Source organism: Bos indicus x Bos taurus, chromosome 7 (genome assembly GCF_003369695.1).
Source record: "Bos indicus x Bos taurus breed Angus x Brahman F1 hybrid chromosome 7, Bos_hybrid_MaternalHap_v2.0, whole genome shotgun sequence".
NCBI lineage: Eukaryota > Metazoa > Chordata > Mammalia > Artiodactyla > Bovidae > Bos > Bos indicus x Bos taurus.
The window spans coordinates 48737429-48753337 of record NC_040082.1 but is presented as its reverse complement, the minus strand read 5'-3'; the positions used below and the strand labels follow the sequence as shown (position 1 = coordinate 48753337).

Here is a 15909-nt window from a genome sequence, read left to right as displayed (position 1 = left end):
CAGAGACATAAACTCACATAATCTTCACCCCGTCATGAGAAGGATAAACTAAAGCCACACTTAGGAACCATGGCAGTGAACACTCACAGAACCCCAAAGTCACAAAGATACTTTGGAGGCTCCAGACAAAAAAGGTCGACAGCAATAATGGAAAAACATCTTCAAGAAGTGAGAGCAGAGACTTTCCTGGTGGTTCAGTGGTTACGACTCTGTGCTTCCACTGCGTGGGGCGAGGGTTCGACCCCTGGTGGGAAACTAAGATCCTGCAAGCTGTGTGCCACAGCAAAAAAAAAAAAGTTAACTTTCAGAGAAATAAATAGGAAGAGAGTTTTCATTAATCTCCAAAATAACTATAAAAGAACATTTTTTGGGCAAGATCCATAGAGAAAGCATAGAATGGAAGGAGCAATGATGAGCAGAGAAATCAATTCAACAGAGAGCAGGAAGAGTTAAAAAAAAAAGCGAAGGCACATAAAGTGGTATAAATACATTTAAATATATCAGTTATCACAATAAATACACATAGATAAGACTCACCAGTTTAAAGACAGAAACTCACAAATTGGATAAAAAGTAATTCTAGCTCTATGCTGTTCACAAAGCAGCACTCCTGAAAATATGACACAAAAATAAAATAAATGGAAAAGGATAATCCAGTTAAATATTATCCCAAAGAAATGTGCTCTAGCCATATTAACATCAGACAAAGGAGACTTCTGGCAAAAAAAAAAAAAGGATTATTGTGATAAATACCCTTATATAATACACTAAACCCATAATCACAGTGGAAGGTTTAACACATTTCTTTCAATTGTTGACTGCTTGGCAGACAAATAATGGATATGGATATAAAAATTTTGAACAATAAAATGAAGTGTAGAATCCTGCCTCATTAAATTAGACAATACTCATTATTTTCAACTACCTATGAAACACTTTAAAAAGTGAATACATAAAATTAAAACTTTTGTGCATCAAAAAACAGTCAAGAGAGTGAAGACAACCCATAGGAGATTATAACTGAAAGAATAAGGTAAATATTCGTGAATTCAGTGATATAATGAAGTGACTGAATAAACAAATACATGAGGGGAAAGGACAGATCTTCCTTCCCTACAAAAGACTTACAAATAATACATGTGGGTACCACCCCCTCCAGGAGGTGGAACGTATTTCCCCTCCTACTCATTACGGACTGGACTTACTGACTTGCTTCCAAAGGGCAAAGGAAGGAAAAATAGTAACTTTACAAAGACACCACTTTAACCAAGTGATCAAGGTTAACATCATCAACTCAACTTCCTGATGTAAACGGATGAGAAGGGCACTCCCACCTTGTGGTATTTCCCCCAAGTTCATAAGCCCAGTCTAAACAAATACAAACTCAGAGACATTTACAAAATACCTGACCAGTTAGTCCTCTTTAAATCTATCAATTTCATGAAAAACAAGGAAAGACTGAGAAATTGCCACTGCATTCTCTATTCGGGAGAAGGCATCTTTCCACCCAGTTGACTAAACCAGGCACTTGACGGGTTAGTGGTGAGGGAAGAAGGGTCACCCTAGAACCCTCTGATTTCACCTCCATTTACTTCAGGTCCCCATGGACTTTTGATTTGGCTTTCCAACATTCACTCTTTGCCCCATGGGCCTTTACTGCCTTTATCCAGCTGTCATGAGGCTATACCTTCTGAGCCTTCTCCAAGAGGGGAGGAGCTCAAAATACTACAGGCAGTGAGAATGGTTAGGAGGTAAGGCACTGTGACCACCAGACAGAGGTTAGGTAGTGTGCGAGCTGGGAGTGCTGAAGTGAGGATTTGATCTCAGGTAATCTGGCTCCAGAATCTGTTTAAATCATCATTACTCTCACCCAAGTACTAACCAGGTCTTACCCTGCTTAGCTTCCAAGATCAGATGAGATCTGATGTGTTCAAGTGACATGGCTGTAGCAAGGTGGCAGGATACAAGATTAACATACAGAAATCAGTTGCATTTCTTTACACTAACAATGAAAGAGCAGAAAGAGAATATAAAAAGAATACCTTTTAAAATTATGCCAAATAAAATACTTAGGAATAAATCTGACCAAGGAGGCCGAAGAGTTATATGCTGAGGACTTGCTTTTGAATTGGAAGAAGACTCTTGAGAGTCCTGTGGTCTGCAAGGAGATCAAACCAGTCAATCCTAAGGAAATCAACCCTGAATATTCATTGGAAGGACTGATGCCAAAGCTCCAATACTTTGACCACATGATGCAAAGAGCCAACTCAGTGGAAAAGACCCTGAAGCTGAGAAAGACTGAAGGCAAAAGGAAAAGGGGGCTGCAGAGGATGAGATGGTTAGACAGGATCACTGACTCAGTGGACATGAATTTGGGCAAATTCTGTGAGACAGTGAAGGACAGGGGAGCCTTGCATGCTGCAGTCTGTGGGGTCACAAAAGTGGGATATGACTTCGCGACTGAACAACAACAACAAATAAAATGTTAATAAAAGACATTAAAGAAGATTCAATAAACAGAAAGACATCCCATGCTCTTGGATTAGAGGAATATTGGTGAATTGGCCATAGTACCCAAAACAATCTACAGTAATGTGATCTATATCAAATTACCCATGACATTTTTCACAGAACTAGAACAAATAATCCTAAAATTTATATGGAAACATAAGACTCAGAATTGTAGGCAAATCCTGAGGAAAAAGAACAAAGCAGGAGGTATAACCCTCCCAGAATTCAGACACTACTACAAAGCTACAGTAACTGAAACTGTGGTATTGGTACAAAAACAGACACACAGATCAACAGGACAGAATAGAGAACCCAGAAATAAACCCATACACCTACGAACAATTGACCTTCAACAAAGGCGGCAAGGTATAAAATGGAAAAAAGGCTCTTCAACAAGTGGTGCTGGGAAAATTGGACAGTTGAATGTAAATCAATGAAGTTAGAATACATTCTCACACAATGCAAAAAAATAAACTCAAAATGGCTTAATAACTTAAATATAAGAAAAGACACCATAAAATTTCTAGAAGAGATCATTGGCAAAACATTCTGACATAAATCGTACCAATGTCAGTCTCCCAAGGTAAGAGAAATAGAAATAAGCAAATGGGACCAAATCAAACTTACAAGCTTTTGCATAGCAAAGGAAACTATAAAAACAAAGACAACAGAATGGGGGAAAATATTTGCAAATGATGGGGCTGATAAGGGCTCAATTTCCAAAACAATACGGAGCCCACACAACTCGACAACAAACAAATCCAATTGAAAAATAGGTAGAAGACCTAAATAGACCTTTCTCCAAAGAGGACATACAGATGGCTGACAGGCACATAAAAAGATGCTCAATATCACTATTAGAGAAGTGCACATCAAAACCGCCATGGGGTACGACCTCACATCCGTCAGAACGGCCACCACTAAAAAGTCTGCAAATAGCAAATGCTGAGGAGGGTGTGGAGAAAAGGGGACTCTCATACCGTCAGTGGGCATGTAAGTTGGTGCAGCCACTATTGGAAACAGTATGGAGGTTCCTGAGAAAACTAGAATTACCATATGATCCAGCAATCCCACTCCTGGGCACATATCTGAACAAAACTGTAATTCAAAAATACACATGCGCCCCAATGTTAATAGCAGCCAAGACATGCAAACAACCTAAATGTCTATCAACAGATAAACGGATGAAGATGTGGTACATATATACAATGGACTACTACTCACCCACAAAACAGAATGGAACAATGCCATTTGTAGCAACATGAATGCCACTAGAGGTTATTATACCAAGTGAAGTAAGTCAGAAAGACAAACATCCCATGATATCACTTATATGTGGAATCTAAAATATGGCACAAATCAACCTATCTACGAAACAGACTCACAGACATGAAGAACAGACTTGTGGTTCTCAAATGGAGGGAGAGGGATAGACTGGGAGTTTGGGATTGGTAGACGTAAACTATCACATACAGACTGGATAAACAAGGTCCTACTGTATAGCACAGGGAAATACAGTCAGCATCCTGGGATAAACTATAATGGAAAAGAATATTAAAAAGTATGTATGCTGCTGCTGCTAAGTCACTTCAGTCATGTCTGACTGTGTGACCCCATAGACGGCAGCCCACCAGGCTCCCCCGTCCGTGGGACAAGAACGCTGGAGTGGGTTGCCATTTCCTTCTCCAATGCGTAAAGTGAAGTCGCTCAGTCGTGTCTGACTCTTAGCAACCCCATGGACTGCAGCCTACCAGGCTCCTCCGTCCATGGATTTTCCAGGCAAGAGTACTGAAGTGGGGTAGTATACATGTGTGTAACTGAGTCACTTTGCTGTACATTAGAAATTAACACATGTAAATCAACTATGCTTCAATTTTTTAAAAAGTAAAAATCTCCATTACTCAGTGTAAATAAAAAATGAGTTTTCTTTATTTTTTGTGATCAGATCTGACATCTTTTATGAGAGTAACACTAGCTGCTGTTACAGATAGATCCTCAGGACTCAATGGCTTACTCTAACAAAAATTCCTATCATAATGCTCTCCTTTTAGCAGTGATAGAGGAACCCAGCCTCCTTCCATTGTGTGACTGCCATCTTCCAGAGATCATCCTCCTGTGCATTCAGCCAGCAGATGGGACAGAGTTCATAGCTCTGAGTGGGTGAGGTGTTTCTACAGCCGAGGTCTGGGAATGGCAAAGTTTACTTTTCGCCAAGTGAACCCCTGGCTATGTTCTCTAGAGGAAAAAGAAATAGAGTTTGGTAAGCACCTCTGAGTTTTTGCCAAAATCTAATTGCTCATAATTCTGATTTACTTAAGGCTAATCAAGTACTTACTTTATACTTTGTTTGCTTATACTTTTTAAAAAACACTTATCCATAGCCAGCTAGTAAACAAACATTTAGAATGTTTTCAAAAAGGCAGGAATACACAATTGGATAGTCAAGATTACATATATATATACATATACATACACAGATATAATTGAATTCGGAGATAAAAAACACTGCTTACATTACCAGACTGGCTAAAAATCTCTTACATGCTCAAAAGTAACCCTCCCTCCACCATCACAAAAAACCCTACCCGAAGGGTGTCAGAATATTTGGAAGTATCCCTACATTGCTTCACATCTGATACTACTAGAATTAAATTGTCTAAGTGCTTCTAAATTAATTTTAAATCTTAAAAAAAAGAGGCAAGATAAAGTTCTCCAGAGGAAAACAACAAAAATTCTTGAGCTAAAACGGAGTAAAAAGAGGTATATTCATTCTATAAGTAGGTACCTTTGAGATAAAAGTGACGTGGGAATTGGCTTCTAGAAAAATGGGCTTGTATCAATTTTTCCTGATTCCTTTTAAAACGACTTATATAATACTAAGATGACATTTTAAAGCTACCATGTATCCATAACCACATGGCAGGCTCTGTGTTGACTGCCTTCTGTGTATTATCTCATTTCAACCCCACAAGTAACCTTTGACATAAGTACTAAAAGGGCCTGGGTCTTTTAGACTAGATAAAGATCAGAATCAAAACAAAAACATATCTAAAGCAAAAACATATCTTTATATATAACTTGTTTCTAACTCCCACTGACCTCAACTTCAGCTCCTAAGGATAAAGAAAACAGAAATAAACCTATGACAACATTTGGAAAATTGACCCGTTTTAATTTTTCAAAACAAAAATACAACACAACATCAATTTTTCTTTTTTTTTTTGCCATCTACAATTCAATTATTTCCAAATATTCTAAGACCAAACAGAATCCCCTGCCTAGAACAGGGGATTAAAATGAGACGCTGAAGTCACACAAAGGTGAATGCTGAAAATCGACATTCCAGCCATAGGCCACAAGTCTTCCATTTAAACACACTCTTAATTCTTTTCCTTTCACAGTTTGTTAAAGTGTTTTACAGGAAGTTCTTTAAAATAATTTCATCTCAAATACCAGGTTTCTTCAATGATACACAGCTCCATGAAATCTGTGTCTCCATCTGACTGCTAGGAATAAAAAGTAATTTTTGTCTTTTTTGGTAGCGTGAAGAAGTAAAACTATCAGCCAGATTCCTTTAGTAATAAATCAGGAAAGGAGAGATAAGATCTGGGTTGTGCTGGGTGCTGTTTCTATTTGTCTTTCAAGAGTGTGACTACAGAAGCATTAAATCACACTCTTGCCACTACAATGATTAGTACTAGTAATCTTTTTTTAGATGATAAAAAGGAAAATATCCAATGGACATAAAAATGGTCAAAAATCGTTTGCTTGTTTTTCTTACTGCAGGTCATTTCCCACCCCCTACCCGCCAAAAGAAGATACAAAATGAACATATGGTTGGGATGGCAACTCCGGTGGACATTCCAATTCACCCAGTTACTTGTTCCCCATACAGATGAGGGGAAGAGGCATTAAGTTTTATTAGTAATGTTATAGCAGTAACCAGATGTGTTAATGGCAGCTTATTTCAGGTCCATCAATCCTTTGAGAACACACAGAGGAAATCATGGCTGTTGTTCTCCAACTGCCCACATCTGAATACATTCTACTACCATGGAAACTACAAAGGAAGGAAAAATATATTTATTCCAGGATTCATTTACTAGGATTTTTAAGCGCCCTCTCTTCTGTAGAGCCCCAGAGCGGTGATGAGTGCTAGGGGCTGCTGTGCTTCCCGGCATGTGCTCCCATCCTCTGAGGGTCCTGAGAAGGATAATGGATTGGTCCTGGAGCCCTCATGAAAGGAGGGGGTGGTCCCATGGGGTGGAACATGTGTGGTCCAAAACCTACAGATGGGAGAGAACGAATCTGTTAGGTTTGCAATTCTCTTGATAACCTTTCAAACCATGAATCTTTCTAATGTCCAAACCAGCTACACATAAATCAAACTGACATGGTGCTTCAGAAAATGCTGGCTTACAAGACTTGCTTAGGAATGTCTACCTGCATGACTTCTTTGGTTTTAGAAACTTTTCCCCTCAGGACGGCTAAAAACAACTCCATAGGTCTCAAGGTATTGCTAGTATGTCACCTGAGCCTTTGCTATCTTTCAAACATGCCAATCCTACCAGATAGGATTTGATCAGAATTTGGGAGGTGAGGGAGAAATCAGGCAAGATCCTGTCATCGTTAATCTCAATGCTTTATACTAGAATGAAGGTTGTTCAGAAACCAGGACTTACTCCAGCAAGTATGGGAACTCTGCCCAGGCGAACCAGTTACTTGTGATTTACTCACACAGTTCACGCTGGCACTGACAGTGCTGTACAAAGTGCTGATCCCTGAACTGTTTATTACTTGTCACGGACAAGATAAAGAGCTAGAGTCAAACTGTAACTTCATTACACAATTAAGCACACTGTTTAGTTCATCTAACAATTTTTTTGTTAACACGACTTCCTTAGGAGCTTCCCTGGTGGTTTAGTGGCTAAGACTCCACACTTCCAATGCAGGGGGCCCAGGTTCCATCTCTGGTCAGGGAACTAGATCCTGCATGCCACAACTAAGAGTTCCATGCCACAACTAAAAATCGTGCAAGCCCCAAGTAAAGATCCCTCATACTGCAACAAAAACCTACGATTCTGCGTGCGGCAACGAAGACCTGGTGCAGCCAAATAAATAAATAAAAAGATTAAGGAAAAAAAAGACTTCCTTAATGAATTTACATTCTGGTGCAAACTCCTTGTCTTGCTGCAAGCAGATGACACCCACAGCCTACCCTTTAAGCAATGACGCTCTAGGGCATCAGTTAAGATATAGAACAGAGAACAAACTGATGATGTTAAGTTGCTTTACAACTTAAGTTTAAACTTAAGTTTGTCCAACTCTTTGTTATGCTATGGACTGTACCCTGCCAGCCTCTTCTGTCCATGGGATTTCCCAGGCAACAATACTGGAGTGGGTTGCCATTTCCTCCTCCAAGGATCTTCCCAACCCAGGGATCCTCCTTATGTCTCTTGGATTGGCAGGCAGGTTCTTTACCACTAGTGCTACCTGGGAAGTCCTAAACTGGTGATAGATCGTTGTAATCACAGTATCTCCCATTCCGATGATACATATACTTAGATCTTTAGAAAACTGGTGACTTCCTTCTTAGCAAGCCAGTAAAAAATGAAAATACCCGGAATGACAACAATCAGATTTACTTGCAGACATCTATGGAGCAGACCCGAAGGCTTAGATATGTTAGACATGACGGTACAGGGTCTGGACAGACTTCAGGAGGATTTTCCTGAGTTAAGTCTAACCCATTTCCCTACTTCCTAAGAAGTTACCTGGGGGTGGAGGTGGGGCAATACCAGGTGGGGGTGGCAGGGCAATGTTCACCACAGCCGGAGGACCACTCGGGGGTAGGTTGAAGTAGTTGGCAGAGGCTTCTTCTTCTGCGGCAGGAGGAGGAGGAAGCGCTAGAGAAGAGAAGAGAGCTAGTTAGAGCAGAGACCACTGTGCAACAGTGTTTCCACTACCCTGAAATCCTGAGGGGTCCTGCTGGGAGAACCCAGCTGCTGGGAGCCAGAGGCTGGTCTCCTCTAACATTCGAGGAAGGTCAGGGCAGTATGAGTATCTGAAGTTAGCAAGCTACTGGGTAGGCAGAATCTGCACTCACCTCCTGGGAGCCCTGGAACGGGCTCGAGCTTGATTCCAGAGTCTGTGGTTCCATCCTTCTCCTTTTCTTTCCCTCTGGCTGCCTGGGACCTGGGAGACACAAACATTCACGCTATCAGCACTTGGTTCCACCTTCTCTCACACCTCTGTTTCTCGCGTTTCCTAGTCTAGCAGAGTTCCTTCACTCCTGCCTCCTCTTCAGCACTCACTTTTTCCTCATAAATGCCACAGAGCACAGTGAACAGGAGCAAAGGTTTTGAAGACAGAAATACTTGGTTTCAAAATTTGCTAGCATCGCTTTAGGGGATGTAGGAGGCAACAACACTGTGCTGAGCCCAGTGTTCAGGAAGCACTCTATGAGGCCTGCTGCTGCTCTGAGAGGTCTCCCTGGCTCCAAGCCAGAAACTTGTTCCACTTTTGAACGTTCAGGGCATTTTACCTGTCTCTCTCTTATGCAATAAACACTTTCAGGCTTAAATTAGCTGTTCTTCTTCACTAAACAATTGGCCTTTAAGGACAGAATCCAGGTCTATTTAATTCATGTGTAAACTCGCATGCCCTAGTATTATCCTTGACCTATAATATCTGGTCACAAAACACATGAACCTTCAAAGCATCAGATTACTACACAAAAACCCTGAATAAATTTCCAAAGTAGCATCTTCCTGATATCCATAGGAACGAGCATCAGACATAATGAAAAGTTCTTTTTAAATGTCCTACTGATTTAAGGCCGTTCACCAAAAGCTTACTAGCCCCCAGATAATGAAAAGGTTTCTTGAAAATTTCAATAATGCTTTTTCTTTTTTGGTGTGTCATGCAGCATATGGGATCTTAGTTCCCTGACCAGAGATCGAACCCACACCACCTGCAGTGGAAGCACAGAGTCTTAACCACTGGCTGGCCAGGGAAGTCCCAATGCTATTTTAATATAGTCTCACGCTCACCTTCCCCATTTCACGTTGAGCCTGCGGCCATTGACAATCAACTTATTAAAGGACTTCTCGGCAGCCACTTCTGCAGCCTGCCTTGTAGCAAACTGGATGAAAGCACACTGCTGTCTTTGTACAACAGTGATGGTCCGGATCTCTCCAAACTGATAGAAGTGATTCCTGAAGGGATACAGGTAGAGAAAAACAAGAGCTGACAACACAGACATTCCCAGGAGGCTGAATATGGATTTAATAAAAAAGAAAAAAGAGTTAATACTCTTTCAGTGATTCACCACGAGGCAAGTGGCCTCACGGTGATCTGCCTAATTACCTGTAGGTGGTCTCCCCTATGCCTACTGTGGTTGCCCCTACTGTGGGCACTGTGTACTGAAGAAGGGAAAGAAAAAAAATGAGTAAAGGCTATCAAACATCTCAGGGCTTTTCCTATGGAGGAAAGGGGGCTCCAGTAGGTTCCCTAAGGATGTTAAATCCTAGATAAGAGGTTAGCAAAGTATTGTGCCCAGGGCTGATGAGCCAAGAATGTTTAAATAAAAAATGTCATAAGGTTGCAAAAAAGAAGAGAAAGAGGCGGTGGAAGAAAGTCTGCCATCCCTGGGGAACTGTCTAGCTCACTTAGTTTAATGTAGATAGGCTAACAAGGGCAGGTTCTACACCTGGAAGAGTTTCTTCTCCATGATCTTTGCAAGAAGTAATTTCCACCACTATCTGCCCAGATGTCTTATCTAGCCAAGCAAAATACAAGAATAACACAAAATTACCAAATACCAATCTCTTTAAAAAAAATCAACAAGTTAAACCATCTATTTTTTTATAACTGCAAATCTCTCTTTCTTCTGTGTAATTAATCATTCTTGGTTATGTGCCATCTTTAGAAATTCTAATGGTTATTAGGTCAAATAGAATCTCATGTAATTATTATCCTAAGCAAGCATGGAATAAGCACTGTTGAAGACTATTATCTGTCATCATAAAGAACTTTATAAAAATTCCAGTCAGTACGATACTATAGAGCAACTAAAAAAAATGTACTCAGTACAGAATTATCATGTTTTCTCAAGTTTTTGCCAAAAAATATTATTCCAGGGCAGGTGAAAGTAAAGATAACTCATAAAATTATACTCACAAACCTTAGATCGGTCTCAGTAATGGTATCACCCAGACCACCAACATACAGTGTGGTGATAGTCTTGTCCTCTGGTGGGTCTAGACGTGGCATTGTTGAAGCCCGCTTCAAGAGTTTATCTGCCACAGGGTCATTGATTCCATAATATCGGTCTTTAATGTTCTGATCAGCAAGGGGGTCATCTGGATCTGTTGGTTTTTCATGTCTATGGTTCAAGAAAGAACAATGCATAAAGGTGAAACAAAGGAAAAAATTTTACAGGTATCAAACAACAGCAGCTATATAAAGACCCCTGAAATGTTTTTTGAACCAGATACCATGGCCATACCAAAACATAATTATTAAAACAGAGCTAATATCAAGGAACTTACTGTATCACACAAGGATGTGCTAGCCTCCTAAAAGTCACTTAAATGGCCATAGGGTGGAAGTTTCCTTATAAACAAATGCTTTTTGGGCTTCTCTGGTGGTACAGTGGATGGGAGTCTGCCTGCCAATGTAGGGGACACAGGTTCAGACTTCACATGCCGTGCAGCAGCTAAGCTGGTGCACCACAACTACCGGAGCTCGCATGTTCTAGGGCCCGTGAGCCACAATTAATGAGCCTGTGTGTCACAACTACTGCAGCCCAAATACCTAGAGCCTGTGCTCTGCAACAAGAGAAGCCACCACAATGAGAAGCCTGTGCACCATAACAAAGAGCAGCCTCCACTCACTCCAAGCAGAGAAAAGTTCACACACAGCGACAAGGACCCAGAGCAAGCAACAAATAAATAAATGTGAAAGAAATGCTTCTCGCACAATTCACTTCAAAACCAAAGGTAACCACAACACGGTTACCCCTCTCTAGGGCAATGGTTCTTAATGTATCTGAGGTCTTGCATTCCACTCAAGACCTTGATTAATCTATGGACCCAACCCCAGAAACAGGGAGAGCTAATTTTTTGTCGGGGTGGGGTTTACCAACTCCAAGGTAAAAACTCCTAATCCAGATGACTGGCAGTCTTGACTCAAACATACTCACATTTTAGAAGTCTGGCTTTAATCTGATTTCAACTATACACTGAGATTCAAGCCAGTCGTACCATGAGAGCCAAGACTGACATCGTAGGTAGGAACCTGAGGTCAACACTGATATTTTATGGCAGAGCAATTTAGTCTCCCAAGGCTTGCTTATAGGTAAAGGTTCCATTATACGTAAAAATAACAATTCAATCTCTGCTCCTAAGATATAAGATACATGACACTAGCTGAATAAACTTTAACATTTTGAAGCATAAATAGTTTAGTCTAGCACTTTCCCCTTCATAGATAACTAGTCATCTGAAAGCAAACACTGAAAAAGCACTTCAGCTCTTGCCTGTATGGACACTCCTCTCCTCTCTTACATTCTCCTTTCACCCAGAAGGAGCAAATGTGCGGTCGATTCCTTTTGTAGTAGGGTGTGGTCCGGGCCAGTTTGAGCAGCATGTCACTGGTGGATGTGGCTTTCCCCAACATGCCAACTGGCCGCGTTCCATCAGAGTTGGAAATCTACAGAGGAATGACACATTCCGAAGGTAAATTACACAGACTATGTCAATCCCCTAGGATTCTTTCAGCAAATATAAAACTATATCAGGCAAGTGGCAGCACACCTCTCTCTCCATATTCTGTGTGTAGTACTCTTTGTTGACGTCGGACTTTGGCATGTCATCCTTAAAAGACAATCCTGCATCACGAACCTGGATGGGCAGACCTAGAACAAAGGAAAGGAAGAAAAAACTCAAGATACATTTTAAACCATATCCAAACTGAGTACGTAGACAGAATAATATAACATCATTCTTCCTTTCTCCACTTTATTTGGTAATAGAAGCTTTATTTTAATTCAGAATCTGTAGCACTGTCAAGCTAATACTACTACAGAGCATTCTAAGAAATTATCCAAATTCCTAAGCTTTCATGAAATGAATGTTTAAATATTTTAGATGAACAAGCTCTTACTGTAGTCAGATTTGACCTGCAATTAATAACGCATCTAGCTTTTACTATATCATGATTTAAAACAAATGTAAAAACTGTATTATTTTTAGTCCTGTCCTGCAGATCCTCTGAATAGTCATAATCATGTAAGGATCACTGTACTGCAGAACTAGAACACTCCCTTAACAAACATACAAATAATATTAAACGGTATGTGACCAGGACTCTGATTAGCAGAGTTAACTTTCTGAACTTAACATAAATAAACTCAGATTTTCCTTTTTCATTTTATTGTATAGCACAAACTTGCTGAAAGGATGTTTTTCTGAAAAACAAAAAGTCACCTGCAGTTAAAAAGTCACTGCCAAAAGAAGTTACTTTGAAACAGTAGCAATACAGCGTATCAGTCCTAACAACATAGTTGAATCAAAAACCCAAAGCACAATTAGCCTGAACTTTGGTAGGGATTGTGGAAGAAATGTTCTGGATCTAGACAGGAGTCTAAGGCAAAGAAATTACCTGTCATAGCAACAATGCCTCTAACTTACCTTGGCTATAAAGGTATACAGAAGGCCTTAAACCTCCCTTCTGTATAAATAGTATTTAGTATAGTTGTGTTGATTAATTACCAACCTTTCTTAAAATCACTATTGTTGTTCAGAACTCTAGAATAACCTAGTATGGTTCTTTTCTTCTTGGGAAAAGCAGAGCACAACACAAATTTCAAAGTGGGTCAGAAAGAGAGACAGGGTGAGACGAGGGAGACAGGAAGACCGCTCTGTTGTTTAGAGCAGCCGCACACTTTCAGAACTATGGGACAAGTCAAACATACCATATTCTAGGTCTAAGAGGCAGGTCTGACAGACATTCTTCAATTTACTGCAGGTCTGGCACACTTCAGTCTTCTTGAAACGCATGCGGACCCCAGGGCACCAGCGAAACACTGTGAATGGCCTGGCACAGATCTGGAACACAAGATAAAGCCACAGAGTGTTAACGGTCCTGATCTGGACAATTAATCCAGGAGATTTAGTAACATCAGGAGATTCAAAGAAAGGATCCCCAAATCTAGGGTTTAGAGGAGATCTTAGCAATCATCTAGTCTAAACAGGATCTGATGTTTCAATCCTTTACAACACTCTTCTTCAGTAGTTTAAAAACTCAAAAATCAAAGTCCTCCCACTCTAGAGGTCACCAGCATTAACAATGTAATTCTTAATCTTTTATGGGGTAAGTAGGGAGTGTCCTATACTTCTTTAAGAATCTTATATCTATGACCTTCCCCCTCAGCTTAAAAATGTTCATAGGCATAATCACAGAGGATGAGATGGCTGGATGGCATCACTGACTCGATGGACGAGAGTCTGGGTGAACTCTGGGAGTTGGTGATGGACAGGGAGGCCTGGCATGCTGCAATTCATGGGGTCGCAAAGAGTCAGACACGACTGAGCGACCGAACTGAACTGAACTGATAATCACAGAACATTTGGTATATGCAATCCCAGGGGGTTCAAAGACCAACCAAAGACATCAAGTTAAGAATCCCTGCGTTAAATGGCTCATTTTCTTACCCCTACCCTAAATAGTTAACAGCCAAAGAGTACATAAATGATACATGAATGCATGTGTCACACTCACTTTTATAAAGGACTTCAAACCTCAGGGAGTCAAAGAAAAAAGGAAAATAAAACTAAATCATTACTCTTTAACACACTTACTTTGCATTCCTTCCCATACTTTTCTTTGGTCTGAAATAGAAAAAATAGAGGAGTTACAGACACGGGGAAAAAAAGCTGATGCCTGTTCCTTCTCTACACAGTTTCCAAGAAAAGTATCTGGAAATCCCTGGCATCTTAAGGGGTGGGAGAGGGAAATGGGACCCTACCCTTTTTGGGGAGGAGGGCAAGGAAGGGGCTGGGATATAATCTAATCACATACAAACTATGACCTCTTAAGAATTTTATGGATCTAATTCTTAGATTCACCTCTGGCTCCCAAGTTTTCTTCCAAGAACAATTTCCTAATGGTTTCCACAGTCCCTAAAGCACAGAGGATGCAGCCAGGGCCAGTCTATTTTCCAAAGTTTAGTCAGAGGTAACTACTCTAGACTCATCCTGTGATGGTACTCTGTATATAGTGAATCAATACCTCCGAGATTGATCACAACACAGCCCTAATTATTAAATATAAACTGCTGCTAAGTTTACTCTTATTTATAAGGAGAGAAAGTACCTTACACTCAACACATTATAAGGTGTGGAAGCTAAAAGGCACTTGAGTTCAGTCCTGGTTCTCCTAATTTGCTGAGGCCCCTGGAGTCAGAATATCTGAACTTAAATCCCAGTTCCACACCTTACTTGCTGTATTGAAAAGACATAAACTTTCTTTGCCTCTGGTTAACAGATCTGACTCCTAGGTAAATGTTCAATGGATATTAACTATTATTATGACTCCTAGATCACAGACCGTCGCCGAGTTCCAAAGTGAGAGAGCATGACAGTCCTTTGCAAATTCTTCCTACGCTTCGGGTTAGTAAAGAAGCATCATTACTTCTTCGTGGCTAAAAGAATTACATGACCGACAGTGTGCGAGTACCACAACATTGACAGAACATATACAGTAGGTCCCGTTTTACACTCACTCACCATTCGGATATACGGGTTTTCTCCAAGACACGTCTGGCACAGAATAGGGAAGTCCTGGTGAAAATGGGAAAGCTGGTTGAGCGCCAAGCTCCAAAGGCCTTGCCGTCTCAGCTACTGTCGTGCGGCGCGGGGGAGGGGGCGAGGAGCGAGGCTGGGGAACAGGGGGAACCCGTGGTCCAGCACGGGCCGGGTCGCGGGAGGGGGCGCTGTATGCACTTCCGGGAGGCGGCGGGAGTAAAGACCCGCTCGAAAAGAGTGGAGGGAGTAGGCACAGAAAGGGAGCTGGTCCCAGACCCTGGCTAAACCCCCTCCATCCAAGCCCTCAGGAGGGCCTCCCTCCAGCCTTCAGCCGTAGCCGAGTTAGGCCGCGGTGCTGGCTTCTTCTTGGAATTCCCTCGGCCGCACCGCAGCCACGTCCCTGCCCGCCCGCTGGAGCCCTGACTTCGCTGCCTCTTTCTGTCCTCCTCCGGCAGGCTCACTCACCGCATCCTCCCAATTCTGCCTGTTGTAGGTGTTGGAACCTAGAGAGGTCGCCATCTTGAGAGCGTCTGGAGGCAGCCGCAGCTTCCGAGTTGGGAGAGGACCGCCACAATCCCGTCAGGCCCCG

General features: G+C 41.3%; 1 protein-coding gene across 2 annotated transcripts; it reads right to left on the bottom strand.

Moving 5' to 3' along the window:
* Positions 1-4412: 4412 nt before the first annotated feature.
* On the bottom strand, positions 4413-15909 carry RBM22 (RNA binding motif protein 22). 2 transcript variants are annotated; one of them, XR_003511767.1, is made up of 12 exons: positions 15786-15909; positions 15303-15356; positions 14376-14405; positions 13490-13622; positions 12330-12430; positions 12053-12225; positions 10697-10897; positions 9564-9728; positions 8618-8706; positions 8286-8417; positions 6615-6797; positions 4413-4746 (listed from the first exon to the last, which is right to left on the bottom strand). XR_003511767.1 is itself a non-coding variant. In XM_027545936.1 (11 exons), exons 1-11 carry the CDS (start codon positions 15837-15839, stop codon positions 6667-6669), a joined length of 1263 nt encoding a protein of 420 aa, XP_027401737.1. In that variant the 5' UTR covers positions 15840-15909; the 3' UTR covers positions 4417-6666. The 2 variants fall into 2 exon arrangements, 1 of the variants encoding a protein (XP_027401737.1); XM_027545936.1 differs by having other exon boundaries at positions 4417-6797.